This window comes from Ascaphus truei, chromosome 3, assembly GCF_040206685.1.
Source record: "Ascaphus truei isolate aAscTru1 chromosome 3, aAscTru1.hap1, whole genome shotgun sequence".
Taxonomy (NCBI): Eukaryota; Metazoa; Chordata; class Amphibia; order Anura; family Ascaphidae; genus Ascaphus; species Ascaphus truei.
Window position 1 is genome coordinate 253,361,616 of NC_134485.1, and position 22,340 is coordinate 253,383,955.

Sequence of the window (22,340 nt, forward strand, 5' to 3'; positions counted from 1 at the left end):
GGGTTATCGAGGCTACTAGAAGAGGCCCCCTTAGCTTTGCCACCATTTTCTGGAAGCGGCAGTGGAAATCAAAACGGGAGGAAAGGGAAATGATGACACACTTTTATGTGAATCGCCTTTTTATTTCTCATTTTGTGTGTGTTTTATTTACACCTCCCAATATATGGATTGCTAATTTTGCTCATATATATGGTAAGTATCTTTCTAACTCCTGTTTATGTTTTTGTTACTTGCAAGTGATTGTAGATACAGTATCACCATAATATAAACAGTCACTCTGACTTGATTCCACTCTAAAGGGAAAATGAAAGAGCATATTCCAGTTTCATTAAAGTGACTAATTTCTCTCACATTTTTCACCTGTATTTTCCAATTGATGACTAATTAAAAATATATATATATTTATGAATGTTTGTATTTTTTTGTAATAAAGCCAGACGAGTAAAACGCAGTGCGATGCGTTGCAGTGATGGGGTCAGTACATTTTGAACTCCCACATTTATATTATTTTAAATTAGCTGCTCCATTTGGTCTGTTTTCTTCTCAACATAGAAATCTACAATTATAATCAATTGCGTAATTAAATATTGTCATATATCACTTTCTAAGGATGTTGAATATTTTAAGAAATAGATTATAATTTACATTGCATAATATGCAATTTAGCTGTAACATTTTAATCAATCATCTCTCTGCATAATTCTCTTCATTAAATACAAGTGGTCATTATGGAAGTGTATTTATATAGAATTATCCACAGCATTTTAGAACATAATCGGTGCCTCCAATAATTTTACATGGGGGGGAAGGTTAGAATTTGGCCAAAGTGGTGGGAAAATAGCCATGTATAAATGCTATAAAGATAACACGTTTGAATCTGAATACCATGATGCTGCTTTTAGTAAATCTGACCTTGAACAGCAGAATGATGAACCTTGGTTTGCTATGGATTAGGGTGTCCTGGATGACCCTCTTTGTTGCTACCAGTTTCTTGTAGAGCTGTTCTCTCACTGGTTTATTTTCAAGAACTTGTTTCCCCTTCAATACATGAGACGCTGTGGTGACACATGGCAGACTCTTAACGTTTGTGCAGGGCCATTGTGGTATCATTGACACTCCTAGATCATTAGCTTTTATGATGTAATATTAAGCACCAAATGTATTTTGTTTAAAAAAATAAAACGCAATAACTCAAAAGTCAGGCCTTTCACAGTTTGTTCTATGATGATTATGTATATACAGTACCACTAATGTAGCGTTATTGAGTTACATGTTTGCCGACGCAGAAGAATACATGTAGATCTAAGCACATGCGTTCTCTCCATTACAGGGCATGAATTTTATCACTGGATACCTCATTCTTGTTACAAAAGATGAAGAGAAATCCTTTTGGTTGCTAGATGCTCTGATTGGACACATTTTGCCTGGTATGTTAACTGCATTTCACAAGAATGTTTACTATGAAGAAGTTAATGTAGATGCACTATTGTGTGTGTGTGTGTGTGTGTGTGTGTGTGTGTGTGGTGTGTGTGTGGTGTGTGTGGTGTGTGTGGTGTGTGTGGTGTGTGTGGTGTGTGTGGTGTGTGTGTGTGTGTGTGTGTTTTATAATATTTTAACTTTTGAACTTTACATAGTGATTTTGAAATATCCCAACATGCAAGAGAATCCTTGGTATGTAGGCCAAATACGGTTTAAAGAACGCTGCATGTTGTGCCATATTATTCTTTTTGGCATAAAAAAGTCAGGGTGCCACTGCCTAACTTATTTTACTTGGTCATTGAGACTTGGGGTCACATGTCTACTATGTAACAACAGTATTTATAACCTTTGAAAAGTAAGGGTGGAACACACCAACTTTTTCATTGATCTCCTCCTATTTGCAAGGGAAAGGCTGCATTAAATGAGTAAATGGTAAGACTGGGGCAGTGTTGTAGGTCCTGTAAAATACCAAAGGGGGTATCTGAATAGAATTACCATATAACAAACTACACTCTCCACACTTTTTTTTTTTCTCTCTTTTTTTTTAAACTAATCACATACTACTGGAAATAACAAGGAGAAAAAACGGAGCACTACCCAATGCAAGAGGGCACAGAGATGCGTATCCCAATAGTCATAACAAAATAGCACATTTATTGGATCATGGAATAAAGGCTATAAGCCCAAAACCAACATGTAAAGAGCCCATAATGGCTCTTTACCTTGATAATATAATATATCCACACTGATATTATTCAGGACATGACCCTTATTATATTCCTGCCATTCTTCTGGACACAAGTCTTTGTTTGCATTTTCACTGAAGCATGTGGGATCCTTCCAGTTAGGCTTGTGGGTTAGGATACTTACCTGTTATATATTCTACGTGCACTGATATCTTCAAAATTCAACTAATCTGTCCAACAGTCTCTGAGCACCACACAGTTTTTTGGAACTTTAATCACATACAACATTGGAAAATCTTGCCAATATGTTTTGAACAAATGTTGATAATTAGAAATAATTTTCAGCGCCTCCAAAAAATTGGTCAGGATTTTTTTTAACCTTTATTATATCTTTAGAATCTGAAGCACTTGAATGTTTGCAACTTTTGCCCTTTGAAACCTGTTTTCCACGGCATGTTCAGATATTCAGAGGTAGGGCCTAAATCGGAGTATGTACTAAACATTTAATAAATTATGAAGCAAAAGAGCAGAGGGCTCCATCATTGTCACTCAATGGTAATGTATGATTCTGTTGGCTTGCTGGCTTTCCGACCTTAAATAAGCACTCAACAAAGGGGACTGTGGGCCTTATTCATGAAGTTTGGAAGTTGCTGGAAACCGCCATTAACATGAATGGCACTTTGTCCCGCACTTTAGCTGCAGTCTGCACTGTCACGGCTTACGGAAAAGGCCCATAGTGTCTAGGCCAACAAAAGCCTGCTTGGCGCAAATTTATATATTTTTATTTTTGACACATCTGTAGCCAGGGAGATTTTTGCGTCCTCCCACCTCGCTGAATCGTATAACACTGAAACAAGGTGAGGAGAAAAGGGCAGAGTGTTTAATAACAGATGTAGCCAATGTTATTGCAACCCATGGGGCACTTCAGTGGGTGAAATAGCATGATAGCCCCGGTATGGGACATTTGGTTGCAGCTGTTTCGTGACCGTCTGCCAACGTTCGGCCGCAGACGGACCCTCCGCCACTGGAATTCCCGCCGCCAACTGCTTCTAAGATGCTTTATTACGGTTTCGGATACGGGGTTAATTTAAGTGGTTTTAGTACTTAGGGTTGGGGGTTAATTTAAGGGTTTTAGCTGCTAGGGTAGAGGGTTTTAGGGTAAGGGCTTGGGGTAGGATTTTTTTAGGATAAGGGCTTAGGGTAGGGGGTTTAGACAGCGGTGGCAGGTTCCGGTGGCGACCGATGTGAGTCATGGCGAAGCACCAGGGGTCGTTTGGTTGCGATGAAACTATTGTGGCCAAATGTCCTAGACCAGTGGTTCCCAAATTGTGCGCTGCGGCACCCTGGTGCGCCGTGGCTTGCCTAGAGGGGCGCCGTGATTATCCCTCGCCACCATCCCTCCGAATATCCCTCCCCACTATCCCTCCTTAATGCCGGCCAGGGCTGCAGGGGATTGGCTGCAGGTGTGAGGAAGCCGGGGGCGGGGCTTCCGCTTTGTGCAGAGCACACGGTGAGTGTGTGTGTCTGCCTTCCTGCTCCTGGCTCTTCTGTCTGCTGGTGGCTGCGCGGTGTCCCGTCCCCTTCTGCCCCGGGTGATAGGAGAAGGTAGCGGGGGTGCTGGGGGGGAGTTGTACATTTGCCTGTCCTGGAGGTGTGTGCAGGGGGAGGCGGGGAGCTGCCTGCACGGATCCGCATGCCTTTCCTCCCTCCCCCTCCTCTTCCCCCCCTCCCCCCCCCCCAGTCACTCACATCCGTCGCTGCCTCTGCTCTCCACTGTGTATCTGTGTGTGTCTGTCTGTCTGTCTATCTGTGAGTGTCTGTTTGTCTGTCTGTGAGAGTGTCTGTCTGTCTGTGAGTGTCTGTCTGTCTGTGAGAGTGTCTGTCTGTCTGTGAGAGTGAGTGTCTGTGAGTGAGTGTCTGTGAGTGTCTGTCTGTGAGTGAGTGTCTGTCTGTGAGTGAGTGTCTGTCTGTGACTGTCTGTGAGTGAGTGTCTGTCTGTCTGAGTGTCTGTCTGTCTGTGCGAGTGTCTGTCTGTCTGTCTGTGAGAGTGTCTGTCTGTCTGTCTGTCTGTGAGAGTGTCTGTCTGTCTGTGAGAGTGTCTGTCTGTCTGTGAGAGTGTCTGTCTGTCTGTGAGAGTGTCTGTCTGTCTGTGAGAGTGTCTGTCTGTCTGTGAGAGTGTCTGTCTGTCTGTGAGAGTGTCTGTCTGTCTGTGAGAGTGTTTGTCTGTCTGTCTGTCTGTGAGAGTGTCTGTCTGTCTGTGAGAGTGTCTGTCTGTCTGTCTGTGAGAGTGTCTGTCTGTGAGAGTGTCTGTCTGTCTGTCTGTCTGTGAGAGTGTCTTTCTGTCTGTCTGTGAGAGTGTCTGTCTGTCTGTCTGTGAGAGTGTCTGTCTGTCTGTCTGAGAGTGTCTGTCTGTCTGTGAGAGTGTCTGTCTGTCTGTCTGTCTGTGAGAGTGTCTGTCTGTCTGTCTGTGAGAGTGTCTGTCTGTCTGTCTGTGAGAGTGTCTGTCTGTCTGTGAGAGTGTCTGTCTGTCTGTGAGAGTGTCTGTCTGTGAGAGTGTCTGTCTGTCTGTGAGAGTGTCTGTCTGTCTGTGAGAGTGTCTGTCTGTCTGTCTGTGAGAGTGTCTGTCTGTCTGTGAGAGTGTCTGTCTGTGAGAGTGTCTGTCTGTCTGTGAGAGTGTCTTTCTGTCTGTCTGTCTGTCTGTGAGAGTGTATCTGTGTGTGTCTGTCTGTCTGTCTGTCTATCTGTGAGTGTCTGTTTGTCTGTCTGTGAGAGTGTCTGTCTGTCTGTGAGTGTCTGTCTGTCTGTGAGAGTGTCTGTCTGTCTGTGAGAGTGAGTGTCTGTGAGTGAGTGTCTGTGAGTGTCTGTCTGTGAGTGAGTGTCTGTCTGTGAGTGAGTGTCTGTCTGTGACTGTCTGTGAGTGAGTGTCTGTCTGTCTGAGTGTCTGTCTGTCTGTGCGAGTGTCTGTCTGTCTGTCTGTGAGAGTGTCTGTCTGTCTGTCTGTGAGAGTGTCTGTCTGTCTGTGAGAGTGTCTGTCTGTCTGTGAGAGTGTCTGTCTGTCTGTGAGAGTGTCTGTCTGTCTGTGAGAGTGTCTGTCTGTCTGTGAGAGTGTCTGTCTGTCTGTGAGAGTGTCTGTCTGTCTGTCTGTGAGAGTGTCTGTCTGTGAGAGTGTCTTTCTGTCTGTCTGTCTGTCTGTGAGAGTGTCTGTCTGTCTGTCTGAGAGTGTCTGTCTGTCTGTGAGAGTGTCTGTCTGTCTGTCTGTCTGTGAGAGTGTCTGTCTGTCTGTCTGTGAGAGTGTCTGTCTGTCTGTCTGTCTGTGAGAGTGTCTGTCTGTCTGTGAGAGTGTCTGTCTGTCTGTGAGAGTGTCTGTCTGTCTGTGAGAGTGTCTGTCTGTCTGTCTGTGAGAGTGTCTGTCTGTCTGTGAGAGTGTCTGTCTGTCTGTGAGAGTGTCTGTCTGTCTGTGAGAGTGTCTTTCTGTCTGTCTGTCTGTCTGTCTGTGAGAGTGTCTGTCTGTCTGTGAGAGTGTCTGTCTGTCTGTGAGAGTGTCTGTCTGTCTGTGAGAGTGTCTGTCTGTCTGTCTGTGAGAGTGTCTGTCTGTCTGTCTGTGAGAGTGTGTCTGTCTGTCTGTCTGTGAGAGTGTGTCTGTCTGTCTGTCTGTCTGTGAGAGTGTCTGTCTGTCTGTGAGAGTGTCTGTCTGTCTGTCTGAGAGTGTCTGTCTGTCTGTGAGAGTGTCTGTCTGTCTGTCTGTCTGTGAGTGTCTGTCTGTCTGTCTGAGAGTGTCTGTCTGTCTGTGAGAGTGTCTGTCTGTCTGTCTGTCTGTGAGAGTGTCTGTCTGTCTGTCTGTCTGTGAGAGTGTCTGTCTGTCTGTCTGTCTGTGAGAGTGTCTGTCTGTCTGTCTGTCTGTGAGAGTGTCTGTCTGTCTGTCTGTGAGAGTGTCTGTCTGTCTGTGAGAGTGTGTCTGTCTGTGAGAGTGTCTGTCTGTCTGTCTGTCTGTGAGAGTGTCTGTCTGTCTGTGAGAGTCTGTCTGTCTGTCTGTCTGTGAGAGTGTCTGTCTGTTTGTGAGAATGTCTGTCTGTCTGTCTGTCTGTCTGTCTGTGAGAGTGTCTGTCTGTCTGTGAGAGTGTCTGTCTGTCTGTCTGTCTGTGAGAGTGTCTGTCTGTCTGTCTGTGAGAGTGTCTGTCTGTTTGTGAGAGTGTCTGTCTGTCTGTCTGTCTGTCTGTGAGAGTGTCTGTCTGTCTGTCTGTGAGAGTGTCTGTCTGTCTGTCTGTGAGAGTGTCTGTCTGTCTGTCTGTGAGAGTGTCTGTCTGTCTGTCTGTGAGAGTGTCTGTCTGTCTGTGAGAGTGTCTGTCTGTCTGTCTGTGAGAGTGTGTCTGTCTGTCTGTCTGTGAGAGTGTCTGTCTGTCTGTCTGTCTGTGAGAGTGTCTGTCTGTCTGTCTGTGAGAGTGTCTGTCTGTCTGTCTGTGAGAGTGTCTGTCTGTCTGTCTGTGAGAGTGTCTGTCTGTCTGTGAGAGTGTCTGTGAGAGTGTCTGTCTGTCTGTGAGTGTCTGTCTGTCTGTCTGTGAGAGTGTCTGTCTGTCTGTCTGTCTGTGAGAGTGTCTGTCTGTGAGAGTGTCTGTCTGTCTGTGAGAGTGTCTGTCTGTCTGTCTGTGAGAGTGTCTGTCTGTCTGTGAGAGTGTCTGTCTGTCTGTGAGAGTGTCTGTCTGTCTGTGAGAGTGTCTGTCTGTCTGTCTGTGAGAGTGTCTGTCTGTCTGTCGCCTGGGACATAGTAGTGTGAGCAAGGCTGAGCCGTGCTGAGCCGCGCTCACACTCGGCACTGAGCCCCTGCAGCCGCAATGAGAGCGGCTTTAGCAGGGGCTCGCGCACGCATCAGCACACTTGGGGAAGCGTGTGTCTCACCAAGATTTCAAATTTGGCGTTCGCCGGAGCGCAGGGCCGGTCACGTGAGCGGTTCGCCCAATGAGGGTGAACCAGCTCTGTGACGTCACTGGCCCGCCCCCGACACGCCCACGCACTGATTAAATAACTATGTCCCAGGCCTGAGAGAGTGTGTCTGTCTGAGAGAGTGTGTCTGTCTGAGAGAGTGTGTCTGTCTGAGAGAGTGTGTCTGTCTGAGAGAGTGTGTCTGTCTGAGAGAGTGTGTCTGTCTGAGAGAGACACCAACTGTGCACTGCAACTGTTAGGTATGTATATACAACTTTGTTTTTACTTTGGGCGCCGCGGAAAAATCCTGATCACCTTGGGGAGCCTTGAACCGAAAAAGTTTGGGAACCACTGTCCTAGACTGTGATAGCCCCGCCCCTTCTCACACCCAGCGGATTCAAAACAATGGCCACTTCTCCCACTGGTGGTTTGTGTATGTCCCGCTGCAGGCTGCCACGGGCTGCTATTACATTAGGTACATATGTCTAGAAGGATCAAACTTGTGTCACAAATTTTATTACACTCCCCATATGCAAGCTGAGTGAAAAATGCAGTGCAAAAGTACATTGAATGATTGTCATTTAGGGACTATATTCATTCTGAATCTAAACATTGTTGCCTGCTTACATAGACTCAATTAATTCTCTTAAACTGCGTTCCATATAATTGCCAGTAATTTTAATATAATTGTTATCCTCCTGGCGCTAGCACATAAGTGCTACATAGTGGGTAATGTTGCTGAACAAAATTGTGTATATCTGTGTTGTGGTTATGCAGTAAGAGTACGGCCTTACACCGCTATAGCATTTTGATGAGCGTAATTGGATGTCTCATTACTGCCTCCATTTGAAAGGCGCTTGCGCTGTTACCCCACATATGCGTGTTCCGAGGACAGAGGAGCACTCTTTTCCACGCTTTGTACAAGTACCAGGCCAATGATCATAAATTAAATCTACAGTTTGTAGGCATAGGTGAATCAATATTCAATATAGTAAATAAATATATCCATAAAGCAAATTAAATTGACAGGTAATCCCTGAAAACCGGGGCAAAGTGAAGTGAACACCACCCCTCCGTTTCATTGGGAATGTCCGCTTAACATGGAAAATGTAGTACTCACAATCACCACCTCTGTCTGGATAGACGTGCTGCTGATGATGATGAAAGATCCAAATAAAAGTGAGAAGTAGAGCACAGCCAAAAAGGAGCAAGGAGAGGATCCATTAAATGCAAAAAAAATGTTTAATGGAGTAACCGAAGCATAGAGGATAGGCTCCGACGCATTTCAAACTGGAAGTTTTTTTTTTATCAAGGAGTAAAAAATGTTCAGAGGACAACCTGCACTGTCACAAGAAACATTGAGAGAAATGATTTTGGGAACATTGCAGCAGATTCATCACACGCTGGTACAGGTTGGCACTCAGATCCGGCATTAACTCCAATTCAAGTCATGGGCGGTAAACGCTGGATGTGGTGTTCTAACCCGTACTGGTGTTTGATTAATCTACCCCATTGAGAACCTAACTCCAAGAATAATTTTGGTATGTTATTTTTAAAATTCTAATAAACATGTATTTTTAATTTTAGAGAAGTGTCATAGTACAATTATTTGATTTTTCTCTTGATCTCGTTAATTCTACTTCTATAATATGGTTAGGGGAACCTTATTTTGAATGATGATATGTTTAGCATATAGTGACAGTAAGCATGACTGTTTTCAGAACATGGAAGATGCATAGTGCACAATAATAAAATAATATTTTTCAATAGATGCCCAAAATAATAATTTAAAATATTCTTGAAGCAGCCACTTGCTTATCTCGCTGGTGCTTTGAATCACCACTTGGATATACTGTATTTATAGAAGGTTTACTGCAGTGCTCATCAACTACTTCAGAGATGGCACAGCCCTGATATTTGTGGACACTGAACAGGCCCTGCAAAATATATATGTATAGTACCTTGCTTAAATTGTCTAGACATGATGATTTGGGAGGAACTCCTTTATTGCCCGAACATGCACAATCCATGCTTGAACATGGATAATATTAATAAATAACCGCTTTAACTAGTGTTTACTGCACGTTTTTCATTAATGAAATAGAACTAGCTGTGTGAGTACTTCAAATAAAAAGGTATTGCCTAATACCTTTTAGTATATAATATAATTTCAATTGATATAATAGGACAAGCTTTCCAGAGAGCCCGAGGAGAACTCTCAAACTTGTCCTATTAGAGAATTGTTAGTCCACATAAAAAAGGTGTCACCTAATACTGAATTACTCCTTTACTCTGCACGTTTCAGATTTCCTCCATCCTCAGTAGTGCAGTTGTCTCATTTTGGTATGTTAGATTATTTTATTATTATTGTAGTTGTTAGAAAAACAATGACAAACTGTTAGCCTGCACCAATTTCTGTTGCAAAATTATTTTGTAGTAAAATTAGCTGTATGTTCATCATTTTTGCCATCGTGGTATTTTTTTTGCAACTCCTGCCACAGAAGCATGTCAGATTGTATTTTTCTCGCGTACCCACTTGTTGAGTTTCACCACTATTTAAGTTTAACCTTGAGTTTGCTTTCACTGTATATTGTTCTTTGTTAATAGACGTGTACAAAGTGTGCAAGTAAATTCAGCTACACAGGAACATTCCTTGTGAAGGAGAATTCGTCACAGAAGAAAGGGAACAGTGTTCTGTTTTACGCTGCTGAAAGTTATTTGCCAATATCGTGCATCTGTTTTTTTGTGTGCAACTTTGTATCTGGCTATATCACTAAATTCAGCACAGGCAGCGTAGCAACAACCTTGTAGGAAATAGCCTACTGTACTTAGTTCATCATGCTCTGTCCTTTTTCAAGGTTTGTTTTTCAGCCATTTAAGGGGGTAATGCTGTACTTATCTGACTTGTGACTCAAGAATAAATCTCCTAACAAAAATATGAAAGGCGGCTATAGTGAGCACATCCGCAGGAATGATTTGTAAACTTGTAATCTATAAAAGCGTATTAGAAGATCTTGTCATCGGCAAACCAATATGTCGTGCTACATGTGACACATACCTTGTGGGTTGATACAGAGTGATTTTGTGATTTGTGAATAGCAGGTCTTGCATGTTACTTCATGCTTTGGCTGAAAGCCTATTGATTCTTATTAGAGTATCAATCCAAAGCCAGAGATAATAATTATAATGTTTATATTTACACATTTGTACATAGAATTTCCAGGCACACGCTGGTGCCCCAATGAACTTATAATTACATTTTTGAGCTTGTGGGGCACAGGGAGGTAAAGTAACTGTCTAAACTCGCAGACAGTGTAACTCTGGAGTACAAGCTGGTTTTATCTCCATAAAAGGCAGCAACATTTCCAGTAAGACAGGGGTTTGCCAACTTCTTCTTACAGACTCTGGACAGCAGTGATTATTAGAAACAAACAATGCAGCTGCCCATGGCAATGCCCTCAGTTTCAATTTGAATAAGAGGAATGCGATATCAAATAGTGATCCAAACCGTGATCTAAATTTGGGACCTGAGAAAGCTGCTGCAGTAGAACCCTCCTCCTCCTCGGTCGGCTGGCTCTGGCGGTTCAGGCACCAGAAAGATCCTACTCCATGCTTGCCTCCTTGCTTGCAACCCTATGACTTTTTATTTTAGTTAAGAAAACCTTATTTCACTCGCAGAAGTGATGCATAAACAGCCACCCTGAATATATTGTGTGTGACTCATTCAGTGCACACATTTAATATGCGGGTGGATGTTTATATTTTGAGTGTTTGATGGCTAAAGCATGGGGAGGTAAGGAATATTGCCTAAAGGTCAGACAGGAAGTGGAAGTTGCTGGGGCTTGGATGTAACAGATACGTTTGAGTATTTGTGATGTGATAAGCAGCTGAACTACTACATAATAACTTGACTTGGGGAGAAGAAAAAAAAAGCCAATGGCTTATTTACAAATTCATACTGTTCCATAAGACCCCTTTTGGCGCCGCTTGAATGGGCTGTAACGGTGTCTTCCAGTACTGGAAAGTGTTTGACAGAATTGGAGCCATTATCTTATAAAAGATGTTTGCCATGTTACAGAATATACAGTATGTATACCTGGAACCTTAAACCCAATGCAGTATTTCTTTTCCACAGCAGTATTTATTGTAGCTTCTAACCTTTGAGATACTTTAATATCACTTCCCATTATACATCTTCCCACACAATGGGAATGTAACCTGCATCAGATAATGTTTTGTGTGACAATGTGTGCTGATTGACTCTTTTCTTATACAGTCACAGTGCAACCCTAACTAGAGGTGTGAGGTGACAAGCTAAATGATTTATTCTTGACCCCAAGGTGCATGCTATGAACGAGAAAAGCGCAAACACAGGCAGGAGAGAATTTGGAGATTACTATTTTATTTCTGGCTGCCACTGATCTGGAGATTGTAATAAGTAGATTATGTGTATTAGAGGTTAGAAAGGAGCAGTCTTATTTTTGGCAATGTGTTCTTAACACTACTAGTAACTGAGAACAAGGTCGCATGCTGTTGACCTCTTTACCATATACAGTATTTCATAAGCTCAGAGCCTGAGCAGCCAATTTCATTGCACAGTTTCTGTGTGTTGGAGACAGTACTTCTCTTGTACGATCTAATGCTAGTGGGACGTGGGATAGTTTAAAAAAAATGACAAAATAAGGCATCTGTTTTATTACATTTCGTACCTTGCATGTTTTAATATTCCAATTGTTTAATCCCTCCATGGATGGATTTATCTGGTGTTGCTCGTCATATCAGGACTGTATTTCTCAAATTGCCGTTGCTGTTTACCCTGGCCACAAAATTAATTGGAAAATCATCTAGTAATGTTCTATTTCAGAGAAATAATTACCAATATTCTTCAGAGACTCTTACAAATGGGAATCCCTGCGATTTCATAATAATGCATAAGAAAACACATTATGTTGTTAACCCTGGTGAATCACAGTGGGCAGGGATATTTCCCAGTATCTATTGCTGTGCTGTTTGGAGTTTGTGTACAACCAGGACTGACGGTAGCATCTGCTGTGACAGAGGATCCCAGAAGGATAAACAGAATGACATGGTGTACTGTACTGCATGAAAGCAGGAGGGGGCCTCAAATGTTACAACACATTGCAGGCCCATACGCATCGCTGGTTATAAAAGGAAAACCAAATAAGCATCAGCCATTTATTTGTATTTAAAAAGATCAGTAATGATATGAGTTTAGTTTAGGGTATGGAGGACTGCACCTTTAAGGATGTTCAAGTCTAAATCCAATTTCAACTACTATATGTAGCACAGGAGATTAAATGTGTTTATCCTGTATTTAGCACTGTCAGTGTCCATAAGACAATAGAGGCAGGATGAACCCTTTATCCCCCCTTCCCCCCCCCCCTCCCGAACATCATCTTCTAATCTGATTTGGTGTCTAAATTAATGGGAGATAAAAATGACTTTTCTTAGGTCAATCGGATACTCTCCCCCACGGCTGACATTCAGGCGTCGCCAGCATTAAAATGGTGTTAAACATAGGCACCCTATAAAATGCCTGGGAGTTTCTGGTATACGTAACCACAGAACTTCTGAAATGTTTGCTGGAAGATATTAGTATAGATGCATAATTGTGTAAGTGTAGAAATCTGGTTAGAAATGTAAGAGCTAAAAGGCAGGGTGTGTGTGTGTGAAGATGATGCTGATTGCTCCTTGGCACAATGTAAAACTATTTATTAGCGCCACTGTGAAAGGTGTGAAATGTCTTTCTTTTATTTATTTGAGTTATTTGCTGATCTCCTCAAGAACTGACTCAATTAAGTTTTGAAGGTTTTTCTTTTGACTTTGCTCATTTTAAAAAGGTAATTCAAGCACCTTAAAAACCATTTTTTTTAATTATTTTAATATATGCAGCCTTTGATTACCTTTTATTGAAAACAATTACCTAAACTGCCAATCGATTCACTCTCCAGTAATCGATCAGCAAATATCCTGCATCCCATGGTTCACTAAATGGCCGCCTTTCATTTTCAAATCAATCCTTCAGTCAGTGTAACTCAGCAGCTACAATGTATCCTTATATTACTAAGGTAACATTATCTATTGTTACAGTTTGCAGCTCAAACTGCTGGGAACATTGGCAACAAATTATCGCAAACAGGAAAGTGTTACAAAGATCTCGCACTGCTGGGGAGGTGGGCTAGAACCTGCTATAGAAATCACACGATGCTCTGTATATTAAAACTCATTAAAAATGTCATTAAGAGTTGAATTTTAAAAATAAAAACCGGTAGTATGTATTATCTAGTACTACAGAACTGATTTATTTATTTTTAAACACCGAGGATGTTGCTTGGCTTGCTCCTTTTTTTAAATGGTGTTGATTTCTGCTGATAGTAACTCTGCAGGTGGGGTAGGAGAGTCTAGAGCAGGCTGTGCATTTTGCCTGAACCAATGGAAACAATATGTTTGTCTTTAATCACGCTACTTGTGCGGTAATGGGATACATTATTGGAAATGAAGTATGCAGAAAGCGACTTCTCTGCCAGAGGGGACTGGTAGCCCTTCTTGCAGGAAGGGGGAAGACCTGTCTGGAGAGCTCAGATAACCATAGAAACTATGGCAGTGGCAATTGACTTTCTAGTGTCAAAGGGCCAGTGCAGCATGTATCATACCGGAGATCATTTTATTTTGTTGTTTAAAGATTACTACAGTCCTGCAATGATGGGTCTGAAAACTGACCAGGAAGTGCTGGGGGAGCTGGTGAAAATGAAGGTACCGGCAGTGGCAGAACTAATGGAGAGACATGGTGTGATGTGGACATTGGTGGTTTCCCGCTGGTTTATTTGCTTGTTCATCGACGTCCTTCCAGTGGAGGTAAGGGCTCTCATAATTCAATGTGGAGAACAACAATGAACTGATTTATTTATTTATTTTTTTAAATTAAATCTCATTACTTGCTGAATAGCAAAACATAATTGTTCCCAGGAAACAAATACAAAATTCCAACTGAGACTGGGTCTTTTAAATGTTTTTTTTTTTATTGCCTATTGTATGGGACGACTTGCACTTCAAAGGCCGCACTGGTCACTAACCTTACCTGTCCTAGGAAATGATGTAGGTTTCTGCTAGAGGGGCGTTCGTCAAGGACGCTACAAGATTAGTCCTGTAGCCCCTATATCTATGGTAAACTATTGTGGCTCTATGGTTGTGTGACTTTTTAGCAGCAAACTGCATTGTCCGCTAAGATAAGAATTGCAATTGTTATTGAAGTTGACTATCAAAATAACCTCATGAAAGCGTCTTAATCAATGGAGAAACATTGCTTTAAGTGTTCCCAATACACTGCTGATCAGGTCCTCATTCCCAATACACTGCTGACCAGGTCCTCATTCCCAATACACTGCTGACCAGGTCCTCATTCCCAATACACTGCTGACCAGGTCCTCATTCCCAATACACTGCTGACCAGGTCCTCATTCCCAATACACTGCTGACCAGGTCCTCATTCCCAATACACTGCTGACCAGGTCCTCATTCCCAATACACTGCTGATCAGGTCCTCATTCCCAATACACTGCTGATCAGGTCCTCATTCCCAATACAATGCTGATCAGGTCCTCATTCCCAATACACTGCTGATCAGGTCCTCATTCCCAATACACTGCTGATCTAGTCCTTGTGTTACATCGCCATCTAGTGCACATAATTAGATTTTTTGTGCAGTGCATACACACCAGTGACTGTTCCAAGAATGTGCACAACAGCACGTGAGAAATCCCCCTGGTTCCCTTTGATTGCCACCGAATCATTGCTTAGCGTTACTGTTATCAATAGGCATTGAGTGAAAATTTAGCAAATTTTTTGCAAATAATTATGCAAATATGAAACTTTTACCAAAAAATGCTAATCATAAGTAACTTACTTGGAATCCTCAATTGCTCCAACTTTTACAAAAATTCAATGAAAAGACCTCTTCAAATATTAATTTTTTCCACCCTGCAAATCTACAAATACCCCTTTTCTTAAATTCAGTGCATGGTACCTCTTCTACTAAAGCAGTTTTAAATTGGCCCTTAAATTCAAAGCACTACAAAGTTACAAATCCTTAGGCTGAGTCCATGATAACTGCAGCCGTGCGGATGCGCGCTGAGGCTGAGGGAAAACGGGTGCTTTCCCTGGCCTTAGTTCGCGCGCCATCGGGGGGCGGGATAGTGACGTCACGGAGCTGGTTCGCTCTCATTGAGTGAACCGCTCACGTGACCGGCCCTGCGCTATCTGTGAGCACCAAAACAATTTTTTTTTTAAGTGGTACGCCTCCACACGCCTGCGGACACGTGCGCGAGCCCCTGCTAAAGCCGCTCTCATTGCAGCTGCAGGGGCTCACTGGCAAGCGTCAGCGCGCTTAAGCGCTGACTCTGGACTCAGCCTTAAGGTGGAAAAGTGAGGGACCGGGGTCAGTTGTTAGCAGCATCAGTTACTGGCTGGGCTCTTCCTTGGAACATTTTCTTTCTTTGCTGGTTAACATATAAAGTGGCAGATTGGGAAAGCACAAAAATCTCACCATGGCTTGGATACACACGAAGAAGAGACCAGAGAGGTTTTGAAAGCTCTCTCTATTCTAGATTAATCAATGAAGAACTCTCAACATGGTTCATTAAAGTATCACAACCCCCAACAAATCTACACTGCTTCAGGGCTAGTCATTCTACTAGAACGTTTAGCATATAATGCATATACTGACGGCTGAGCACAAGGCTGAAATGTATGTTATTTTGTGTGTGGTACAAGGCAGAAGGACTGAGTCCTAGGAAACAATAATCCTTAATAGAAATCTCTCTCTGGGGCATGTCACTATGTTCTAAAGTGACATTTTAATCCCTTTTGCAGTTATTGCAGCACAATTTGGCTGCAATATCTGATCGGTAAGGGAGTATAAAGATTTGTGCATAACGCTTATTGTTGAATGTGGACCAGGCAGATTTGACATTTAATTACTGGTGATTAATTTGTGAAGTTACAGAATTGCCTGTGTGATGTTTATTCAGTTTTAATAATGAAACTATTTTGCCAGAAAGTGGCCAAATATCTTCTGAAGGTATGTCCATGGTAACAAAGGCACATCTTTAAAATAGCAATAGCATGGCTTTATTTGAAGGCCCTCGTTGGGTTGTCGAGCACAAACTAGAGGACGGGTCTGGTACTTTCTCACGGCTCATGCCAACTTCTTGAAGGACTTATTTTGGATGCCCTAATGTTTTGAGGAGGTTGCACTGCCAAGTATTGCCATCTGGCTCCAGATTAAAAGACCACTTGGGTCAATGCTTCACTTGGAGATGTGAACGCCCAAACTGGCTGAAAATGTTCTTGGAGGGATGCCCAAGCCACTTAAGTTTCTTTTAATCTGCCAACCTATTTTGAATGCAGCTGTCCTTTTAATTTTGCACTAGCAGCAATAGCTAACTTGTCAGAAAATACCCTTTAAATATATACCTCTCTCTAAAAGATGTAATGGTGTTTAGTTCAGTTGTACAACATATAATATCATGCTACTTCAACCCCTTTGCAGCAACTCCATCCAGTGCAGGCCATTATTCTCCAGAACCTCCAGGAGCAGAGATATTAACAGTTTGTGACGATTACTATTCATTTTCAGCATGTTTTCATTCCCCACAGACAGTATTGCGTATATGGGACAGTTTATTCTACGAGGGATCGAAAATTCTCTTCCGTGTGGCCTTAACACTACTTAAGCAGCACCAAGCTTTCATATTGGAAGCACAAAATTTCCCAGATGTTTGTGATAAGTTCAAAGAGATCACCAAAGGGAAATTTGTTACAGAATGCCACTTCTTCATGCAGGTAAGGTGTATATACCGTTTACATGTACACGTATGCATTTAAACACTTTTGTGCAACATGGTGCAGTGAATTTTTAGTGTGCCCTTATGGCATACCTGGTACAGCACAGGCCCTGGCACGGCAGAGCCCCTTTTGATGTTCCATGGCAATAATATATAGTCGGGCTGACTGCTCGGAGCAGTCAGTGAGTTCGAAACGGAGGGAGACAAAACAATGAGTACTACAGGTGTACAATGTGCTGTAGATATGTGTGTATGGTAGATCTACAGCCAATGGTAGGATGGATCCGCTATTTTACAGGGACTTTATTCCTTTATTATTAATGCCATATAATTATCATATTCTTCGTGGCAGAAGTGGGATCCCGGCCACTCTCCAACTGCCAGCACCTTACGAAGAGAAACTAGACGGACTATAATTATCTACACGGAGTGCGGTGAGATCTGAGAGCTTTATCCTATCATTTCAGGGATCAACTCCTCATAGACGAGGAGAGGAAATTGCTTATCTGACTCAAAGGAGTGATGCACAGCAAAAGATAAAGCAAAAATGGGGTTAACCAAAAAAAGATGCAGGGCATCAATTATCCCCAAAAATAATACACGTTTAAAAAAAAAAAAAGCGTGTTTGATGCATCAGTTTGTTATATTCTTTACTTACATGGGGTATCTCTCGTGCTTATTTAGTGAGATTAGCACAGTACTTTGTAATTGATTGCTACAAGCTGCACTTGTAAATCATACTTGTGGTGTTCTGTTGCTTAAGGCTCCTGACAATTCTGTGCAGGAATTGCAAACTGTTTGCAAGTTTCCCCTCTTTCTTATTGCCTCCCTGTCGTTATTGGATGGCAAGTACTCATAACTACTGGTCAAGGAGTAATTACAATGTTGCATATTTATGGCCTGTACTTGCAGTCCCACAAATATACAAATATTACAATGTTTTTTTTTTTTTTCAATCTATTTAAAAATATTGTATATTTGATGTGGAGACTTTATTTGCAGACGGAGAAAGGAAAGGGATCAGTAATTTGTGTTAAAGCGGTAACCTGCATATTGTTTAAAGGTTTACATTGGAAATGGGTGAGCTGAGCCACGCTATCTTTAGCTTCCTTACTGGTTTAGTGGTCTGTTTATTTCAAGATTTTCAAAGATGGTGCCCGTGGTGACCCAATACGTAGCCACAACGTTATCCCTCTGATGACATTGTGGCTCCCTGTTGGCCTGCAAGACCAGTGGCATTCGGCCGCCATTTTTATTGACTTAGTGGGAATACAAATACCAGTTGGTAACTGGGTAGAGGATCCCCAAAGCTAAACATCAATACTGTATGGAAAAAAAGTTGGCAGGATTCCTGCTTTCAGACAGTCTGACAAATATATATGTTTAATTTATGGTAAATACATCCTTTACTGAAGCCTTATTTTGAGTTCGACTGAGTAATATCAGTGATATAAAAGGAACTCTACTCATTCTGTGCTACACCCGACTGTGTCCCTTTGGGAGAAGACAGGACCACAATCTCCAAGACTTTCTCCACACTGCACCCCAATTTTTGAATCCTTCTCCACACAGTCACTCTCCCCTACCATACATATATTTAAACGTTCCTTAAAGACACTTTTTCAACACTCTTCTGACTCCTTTTATTTTACTCTCATCCTAGAACTGATGTTGATACAGTAGCAAGGGTTTAGCTAAGAGAGAGACACACACTTCCTTGTGTTTACACTAGCCTCCTAAATTGTAAGCTCCTTGGGGCAGGGAACTCCTTCCTATAGCATGTTTGTCTTAACACTCGTATTCATTGTCATACAATGTTATTGTCCTCCCTCCACATTGTAGTTTGCGGCGGAACATGTTGGCGCCATACAAATAAGATAATTGCTATATAAGCGTTTAAAAGTATGTGCATACTGTTGCTTTTTATATAATAAACTCCAGTATTCAGAAATGGATTTTAACAAATGGGTAACAATTTTAGCAGTTGTATGATAGTGTAATTCTACAGTAAAGTAGCCACCAAAAGAAAGATGCATAGCTTTGTAAAGCGGAGTATTGCAATGTATTTACAAGGGCACTTCTGTGGAAGCACTTGGCTTTATTAGATTCTCCATTTTAGAAACAAAACTTAAAGTTCCAGACCCTATTAAAATATGGTAATGTTATTTATGGGGGAAGATATGAAAGTAGTACTGGTAGATAATAGTAATAGCGGATAAAATGAAAAATAAGGCTGTTAATTAAATACATAGAATTAGTTTAAACCAGGAATGAAGATGCAGATTTTTTTTTAAATGTATGCCTTCTGCAACCTGACCCTGTGATGTTACAGTAGATAATACACATACAGCACAATAGAGAATATACATTGTCACCTAGAAATCAAATTAAGAATAACAAGTAAATTGGCGTGCATACAGGGAATTTTAGGATTTCAACCAAATTGTAATGTGGGCTATTCATAGAATGGAGTCCTGTAACCAGTGTATTTACTATGCCTATATTTTTACATGTACAGTATATGTGGTAGCAGTTTCTATGAAGTTTGTAACACCTAGGACAAGACTAATACAATTTCTGATTGATAATGTGCAACCGAGGCCAAGACTCCTAGTTTCCAGGGCTTATTCGCTACAGGTCTCATTATTGCTCCTTATGAAAATATATTGGGACGAGGCTTATAAAACAAACTTTTTGGTACGATTACAAGGATATGAAGGGTGTGTACAATAGGCTTCTTAATGTTTCAATATTTTGTGAACAGTCAAATTCATTTTGTCACCACCAAACATTTTCTCAGCATAAATACAGTTATAGAGCTTTCAAAGCTGTACTGGCTAACCAAAGTATTTTGTGGAGAAGGGATTGGCGCAGTTAATGTTGCAAAATCGTTACCAGTCCTGTAGAGCACACCAGTTTAGGTCAGTTCTGTCTACTGATGCAGCGGCCGTTATTTGAACACATCTCGGTGCCGATTTTGAGTTCTCTGCTGTTCCCCACACCGCATGAACGCGGCCAATCGCTCCAGGCACCCGCGCTTATCGCGGATGTTTTGTTTGCATTTCATGGATTCTGTTACTTCGTTTGCAATAAAATGGATGAATTGTAATGTGTACAGTACTGTGCTACTGTGTCAATTTCATGTTTTTAAAAGCCAGAACACTAAAATTCGTTTTTCTGCACTCGCCACGCTCGCATCTTAGTGCGGGGAGGCTGGAATTCATCCCGCGGTTTCAAATCGGGATTACCATGTACATGACGTGTGAAGTGTTCGAATAACAGCCGCTGCATCAGTAGTTTCCCCTGTATACAGTTATTTCTCGGGTTGGAATTGTTCCCTTGTGTTCAAAATCTCAAAGTTAACTCATTTAGGCTTATGCATTTTAATAACCGCTGTGATGTCACAATCCGTAGCTGCGGAAGATGAATCAGGAAGCAATATACTGATTTCTAAATAAAGTATGGTAACAACTGTTTTGTTAGAGCAAGGTACAGCTTGTGCAAATGCTGGCAAAATACATATCCTCAGGAGTAAGTACACCAAGGTGCCAGGTATGCGCTTTTGTAAACCAAGTTATACTTCTGCCTTTGCAGAACAGAAGTAAATGGAGGGGTGGGCACAAATAAAGCAACACTGATTTTCTTTTTCTTTACTTTTTGTATTCTAGAAAATCTTTGCTGAACCTGGAAGTTTATCCAGAACTACGATTAAGAAACTGCGTGAGAGATGCAGGTTGAAGTTAATCACTCAGGAATCATGAAAAACTGCTGATCTGCAAGTTTCTTATTGACATTCCATTAATAATTGCACGGATTAAACCTCAGTCAGATGCAGCTACAATATGTTGCAGTCCTGGCAGCAAGTGCTCAAAAGAATTTTTAAAAAAAGACCAACCTACCTGCCTTTAAATGCTTCAAATACTTTTTGTACTTTCAAAAATCTGTACACTTGACCTTTAGAATATTGTATGCGAGTTTTGTGACCTGTTGCAATTTTAATATTTCTTTAAGCAGAACATGCTATATATTATGTACATCAACCCGTGAAGACCCGTAAAAAATACAATAAAATATTTATTAGCAAAGTTTTCTGTTGAAACAAAATGGCTTTCTTACGCGTATTTCCTGATTAAGGGTTGGGCAATACGCCAGTACATAGTAATACCACAATATAATCTCACAGTGTTGCAATTGCTTTATTATCGCGGTATTACTTGGTGCTGGCTTCTGTGGTCCGAGGTGCGGCTTTGAAGCTGCCGCGCTGTGACCTCTCTCCTCGAGTCCTCCCTCCCTGCTTCTGAATGCAGAATTTGAAAACTTGATCCATTTAAACTCTATTGGTTTCTAATCTATCCATTTCCTATTTTTACGTCCCCAATGATTCTTTGCATCTAAAACCATGGTGAATTAACAGGACATAGGAAGGTTCTGCATGCAAATTCTTTGAAAACTACTTCTACCGGAGACAATGCAGAGATTGAGAATACACAGGGAAGGTTTTTTTGGTCCTGTTGTATTTTCTGCACCTGTCTTCTGTGACTGACTGTCCTGTTGTAGGGGTGCCTCGGCCACTGAGCACTGATTAGGGGTGCCAGAGAGATGAAAAAAAGGTAGAAAACCACCAAGTTAGACAGTAGCTGGACTAGAGATGAGCTGGAGCCTGGATACTTCTGCAACTTTCATCTACACAAGGATAACACTAGGCAGCCTCCGGTGGGCTCACTTCTCACTTAGTCCACACCTGTTACCTGCACCATTAACTCCCCCCGCCTGCCACTTGTCTATCACACAATCACACCTTCCTCTCCCATCCCCCCCCCCCAAAATCCCTCTGCAAACCCTTCACACCCTAGCACTGCCAAATACAGCACACTTTCAGCAGTAGGCAAGATTCACTTATCTGTTCATTACATGCCTACTGGACCCAGAATCAGACAAATAGTCACGACCGTCTCGCTGCGACCAAGTCTTAGCCGGCATTTGGCTGACGATGGACCCTTCGCCACTCAGCCGCTGGCAGTTTCATCAATAAGGTGGGTTAGGGTGAGGGGTAACATCAGGATTAAGGGTTCTTAGGGTAAGGTTAGGGTCTTACCCTGGTGCCAAAGCGGCAGGCAGTGATTTGGTCACGACCAAATGTCCTAGACCAAACTGGATACACCACCGCTTCATGCGAAGTTACCTACCTAACGAGAGAAGTGACGCTCAGTCGATCTAGACAGTGTAATTGATACGGGGTCAGTGTACTAGTGAAGAATGTCGATCCAGGGAGTAATCCGATTGCCAATATTGGCAGTCAGGAAGGAATTTATTTTTCTCCTTATGAGATATATCATCTAATGATGTCACTGGGGTTTTTTGTTTGCCTTCCTCTGGATCAATATACTGTAAGTAC

At 41.9% G+C, this 22,340-nt stretch overlaps 1 protein-coding gene across 2 annotated transcripts in view; it reads left to right on the forward strand.

Moving 5' to 3' along the window:
* GRTP1 (growth hormone regulated TBC protein 1) overlaps positions 1-20,823 on the forward strand; it is a 39,664-nt gene extending 18,841 nt beyond the window's left edge. For both annotated transcript variants that reach the window (XM_075590637.1, XM_075590636.1), the window contains 4 exons: positions 1,331-1,427; positions 13,786-13,958; positions 16,758-16,943; positions 20,614-20,823. In XM_075590637.1, coding sequence (XP_075446752.1) covers positions 1,331-1,427; positions 13,786-13,958; positions 16,758-16,943; positions 20,614-20,706 — 549 coding nt within the window. In that variant the 3' untranslated portion in view covers positions 20,707-20,823. The remainder of the gene's footprint in view (positions 1-1,330; positions 1,428-13,785; positions 13,959-16,757; positions 16,944-20,613) is intronic.
* The last annotated feature ends 1,517 nt before the right edge of the window (positions 20,824-22,340 follow it).